Here is a 5,290-nt window from a genome sequence, read left to right as displayed (position 1 = left end):
GCCTAATGGAGCAGATCACTGTGAGAGACACACACACACACACACACACACACACACTACACTACACTACACTACACTACAGTTCTCTCACATGTGTCTGAACACTGTCTCTGCAGCTCCTGAAGAGTGAGGTGCGTCGACTCGAGCGCAATCAGGAGCGTGAGAAATCCGTGGCCAACCTGGAGTACCTTAAAAACGTGCTGCTGCAGTTCATCTTCCTGCGCTCCGGCAGCGAGCGGCAGGCTTTACTTCCTGTCATTCACACCATGCTGCAGCTGAGCCCCGAGGAGAAGAGCAAGCTGGCTGCCATCGCTCAAGGTGCGTTACTTCTGTGATTTTGCCCTCCAAGACGAAATCTTTGATTGCCTAGTGTACATGTTCATGCAGCGAACGGTGAAACGCTCAAGGCTGAGTAACAGCAGGTCAGACTTCATGACATCAGCACACGTGTGAATGAAGACTGGCTTTGTCCGTCTCTATAGTAGAGATCATGCACATTCCCTGTCTATCTGCAAGCCGTCTGCTGGTGTGCCGCTGTGATGTGTGTGTGTGTGTGTGTGTGTGCAGGTGAGGAGGAGTCCGCGGGCTCACGGGGGTCAGGCTGGACATCATATCTGCACAGCTGGTCAGGCATCAGATGAGAGGAGTAACACAGCTAAACATATCAGCAGATCTTCTCTGGGCTTATGCAGCCTTGCTTTCTACTGAGTTACAACTTGTCAGTCCTGATGGGATCTTTTTTTTTTTATCTGGGTTATTGAAGATTATTCTGTGCTGTAAATCATACATAAGAAATGTTGGTCATATTTATCAAATTTTAATATAAATTATATCATTATATCATTTTTCCACAAATTGCCTAATGGTTGTGTTGGTGTTTGTAAATCTCATATCCATGAGAGATTTGAGGTTCATTGAATGAACATTGACGTGAAGGAGTGTAAATACTGGGTTTCAACCTCAGCTGTGTCTGTCAGTCAGAGTATAATCTAATTAAACCACTTTGAAAGCTGTTCCGTTTATTCTTTAAAGTTTCTTAGAAACGAACACTCGATTTAAACTGATCTTAATCCTTGTTCTTTTCATATCTGTTGTGCGTTAATGCGTGCCGCAAGTTAATTTACTACTACTGCTGAGATTTTGCATCAGATGGACACTCTTCTAATCCGTACCTATGGAAACTAAGGGAAATGTGCCGAGAAACAGGCAAAGAATCTAAACTCAAAGCACCTAAACAACACCGATGATACGTTACACACACTCTGTGGTTAAAATCATCCAGGCGTTCACAAACTCCACCCACTGCCAATCTGGGTAACACTTTATAATAACTTTCATTAATAAATCATTAACGAGCATTATATGATGCTTAATGGATCATTAGTTAATATATATTCAAAGAGTTAGAAACGTGAGATAATGTGCTTGTTAATGTTTGCTAATAAACTTATTAAACAATGGATAATGTTCAAACAAATCATTATTTCATGTAAGTTAGAATACTTACAGATGTCATTAAACTTTCAGTTCCATGTGATCAAGCACTTATTGAGAATCTACAAGTGATTGTAACATATTATAAAATGATGAAAAGATTGTGCTGCTATTGGGGTGTGATACGGGTTAGGTTAGGTGAGGTTAGGGACCGGTTTGGTGAGGTTAGGGACAGGTTTGGTGAGGTTTGGTGAGGTTAGGGACAGGTTTGGTGAGGTTAGGGACAGGTTTCGTGAGGTTAGGTGAGGTTAGGGACAGGTTTGGTGAGGTTAGGGACAGGTTTCGTGAGGTTAGGTGAGGTTAGGGACAGGTTTGGTGAGGTTAGGGACAGGTTTCGTGAGGTTAGGTGAGGTTAGGGACAGGTTTGGTGAGGTTAGGGACAGGTTTCGTGAGGTTAGGTGAGGTTAGGGACAGGTTTGGTGAGGTTAGGGACAGGTTTCGTGAGGTTAGGTGAGGTTAGGGACAGGTTTGGTGAGGTTAGGGACAGGTTTCGTGAGGTTAGGTGAGGTTAGGGACAGGTTTGGTGAGGTTAGGGACAGGTTTCGTGAGGTTAGGTGAGGTTAGGGACAGGTTTGGTGAGGTTAGGGACAGGTTTCGTGAGGTTAGGTGAGGTTAGGGACAGGTTTGGTGAGGTTAGGGACAGGTTTCGTGAGGTTAGGTGAGGTTAGGGACAGGTTTGGTGAGGTTAGGGACAGGTTTCGTGAGGTTAGGTGAGGTTAGGGACAGGTTTGGTGAGGTTAGGGACAGGTTTCGTGAGGTTAGGTGAGGTTAGGGACAGGTTTGGTGAGGTTAGGGACAGGTTTCGTGAGGTTAGGTGAGGTTAGGGACAGGTTTGGTGAGGTTAGGGACAGGTTTCGTGAGGTTAGGTGAGGTTAGGGACAGGTTTGGTGAGGTTAGGGACAGGTTTCGTGAGGTTAGGTGAGGTTAGGGACAGGTTTGGTGAGGTTAGGGACAGGTTTCGTGAGGTTAGGTGAGGTTAGGGACAGGTTTGGTGAGGTTAGGGACAGGTTTCGTGAGGTTAGGTGAGGTTAGGGACAGGTTTGGTGAGGTTAGGGACAGGTTTCGTGAGGTTAGGTGAGGTTAGGGACAGGTTTGGTGAGGTTAGGGACAGGTTTCGTGAGGTTAGGTGAGGTTAGGGACAGGTTTGGTGAGGTTAGGGACAGGTTTCGTGAGGTTAGGTGAGGTTAGGGACAGGTTTGGTGAGGTTAGGGACAGGTTTCGTGAGGTTAGGTGAGGTTAGGGACAGGTTTGGTGAGGTTAGGGACAGGTTTCGTGAGGTTAGGTGAGGTTAGGGACAGGTTTGGTGAGGTTAGGGACAGGTTTCGTGAGGTTAGGTGAGGTTAGGGACAGGTTTGGTGAGGTTAGGGACAGGTTTCGTGAGGTTAGGTGAGGTTAGGGACAGGTTTGGTGAGGTTAGGGACAGGTTTCGTGAGGTTAGGTGAGGTTAGGGACAGGTTTGGTGAGGTTAGGGACAGGTTTCGTGAGGTTAGGTGAGGTTAGGGACAGGTTTGGTGAGGTTAGGGACAGGTTTCGTGAGGTTAGGTGAGGTTAGGGACAGGTTTGGTGAGGTTAGGGACAGGTTTCGTGAGGTTAGGTGAGGTTAGGGACAGGTTTGGTGAGGTTAGGGACAGGTTTCGTGAGGTTAGGTGAGGTTAGGGACAGGTTTGGTGAGGTTAGGGACAGGTTTCGTGAGGTTAGGTGAGGTTAGGGACAGGTTTGGTGAGGTTAGGGACAGGTTTCGTGAGGTTAGGTGAGGTTAGGGACAGGTTTGGTGAGGTTAGGGACAGGTTTCGTGAGGTTAGGTGAGGTTAGGGACAGGTTTGGTGAGGTTAGGGACAGGTTTCGTGAGGTTAGGTGAGGTTAGGGACAGGTTTGGTGAGGTTAGGGACAGGTTTCGTGAGGTTAGGTGAGGTTAGGGACAGGTTTGGTGAGGTTAGGGACAGGTTTCGTGAGGTTAGGTGAGGTTAGGGACAGGTTTGGTGAGGTTAGGGACAGGTTTCGTGAGGTTAGGTGAGGTTAGGGACAGGTTTGGTGAGGTTAGGGACAGGTTTCGTGAGGTTAGGTGAGGTTAGGGACAGGTTTGGTGAGGTTAGGGACAGGTTTCGTGAGGTTAGGTGAGGTTAGGGACAGGTTTGGTGAGGTTAGGGACAGGTTTCGTGAGGTTAGGTGAGGTTAGGGACAGGTTTGGTGAGGTTAGGGACAGGTTTCGTGAGGTTAGGTGAGGTTAGGGACAGGTTTGGTGAGGTTAGGGACAGGTTTCGTGAGGTTAGGTGAGGTTAGGGACAGGTTTGGTGAGGTTAGGGACAGGTTTCGTGAGGTTAGGTGAGGTTAGGGACAGGTTTGGTGAGGTTAGGGATAGGTTTGGTGAGGTTAGGGACAGGTTAGGTGAGGTTTGGTGAGGTTAGGGACAGGTTTGGTGAGGTTAGGGACAGGTTAGTTGAGGTTAGGGACAGGTTTGGAGAGGTTAGGGACAGGTTTGGTGAGGTTAGGGACAGGTTAGGTGAGGTTAGGGACAGGTTAGGTGAGGTTAGGGACAGGTTTGGTGGTGTGGGTAGGTTTAAGGGTTGGTTAAAGGGTCAACAGTGTACAGGGGTCAATCTGATTATTATAAGGGAACACGGTTCAATCTGCTTATATTATATTGTTTTGAGAAATGAAGTAGTTTCCCCGTTTATTTATGATTCAAGGAATATTCTGTTTAATGATATACTGAAGATAGTATACTAACATGAGTGTTGAGGTGATAAAAAAATTTTTTGCTCCAAAATTACAATCTGTTATGTCTTTAGGAAGCATTTAGCTAAACTTAACCAGCCATCCTTTACACAAACCCTGTTCCATTAGCTAAAAGTCCAATACCCATAAAGATACCGATTAGTAATCATTTATAAATGAATGTCACTTTAGTTCACTGTAAAAATAATACAGTAAAAATGCAAACCACTTTACAGTACAACCTGTAAATATTAAAGTTTAAAACTTATTTACAAAAACAGCCATTCTCTGCTTAATTAGCATAACCATGCTCTTACTAAATTGTGTTTTATCCTTTAATACATACTGACAGCCAGCAAGATAACACCGATAGTGAAGAGAGAACTGCATGAAGAATCAGTTCATCAGTGTTTCCACAAGCTGAGGAGACTAATATACGGACCGTGTCAGAAACACAAAACACACTACAATAATGCTATAAACCTCCATGCAACAACATAAGATGTGACGTCAAACCCTCATGTACATAAGACGAAATTAAAAAGAAACAATTATTTAAATGTCCTGTTAGATCTATTACAGTTTTCCACTGTATATAGTAAGGGAGAGAGAACCATTAGGTTTTTACTGTAGTATTTTTTCTGTTAAAGGGGTCGTATGATGCGATTTCAATTGTTCCTTTCTCTTTGGAGTGTTACAAGCTCTTGGTGCATAAAGCAGATCTGTAAAGTTGCAAAGACTAAAGTCTCAAATCCAAAGAGATATTCTTTATAAAAGTTAAGAGTTAACCACGCCTACCTAAAACGGCTCGTTCTAACACGCCCCCACATGTCTACGTCACTATGTGGGAAGATTTGCATAACGCCGCCCAAATGTTCACGCAAAGAAAGAAGGTGTAACTTTTATTCTCGCTGTAGTATTGTTGTTGCCGCTGCCGCCATGTCGTGAAGACGCTGTGTGCTTCGTTGTGAAAGCGAAACTACTTTGTTTGGTCTTCCAAAAGAGGACGATATCCGCTTCGTCATGCCTAGAGCTGATCTGTGCTGGTCGCTGAGGGAATACATCAACTTAGTGCTGTGGA

The 5,290-nt window shown here is 45.1% G+C and overlaps 1 protein-coding gene across 1 annotated transcript; it reads left to right on the top strand.

Moving 5' to 3' along the window:
- The first annotated feature begins 5 nt into the window (after positions 1 to 5).
- Positions 6 to 1,012, top strand: LOC107686981 (GRIP and coiled-coil domain-containing protein 2-like). Its single transcript, XM_016484112.1, has 3 exons — positions 6 to 20; positions 117 to 318; positions 568 to 1,012. Exons 1-3 carry the CDS (start codon positions 6 to 8, stop codon positions 639 to 641), a joined length of 291 nt encoding a protein of 96 aa, XP_016339598.1. The 3' UTR covers positions 642 to 1,012.
- Positions 1,013 to 5,290: the final 4,278 nt, after the last annotated feature.

This window comes from Sinocyclocheilus anshuiensis, unplaced genomic scaffold (assembly GCF_001515605.1).
Source record: "Sinocyclocheilus anshuiensis isolate Anshui unplaced genomic scaffold, SAMN03320099.WGS_v1.1 scaffold1881, whole genome shotgun sequence".
In the NCBI taxonomy this organism is placed as follows: Eukaryota; Metazoa; Chordata; class Actinopteri; order Cypriniformes; family Cyprinidae; genus Sinocyclocheilus; species Sinocyclocheilus anshuiensis.
The sequence above is the reverse complement of the archived record's forward strand: the minus strand, read 5'-3'. Positions and strand labels throughout refer to the sequence as shown.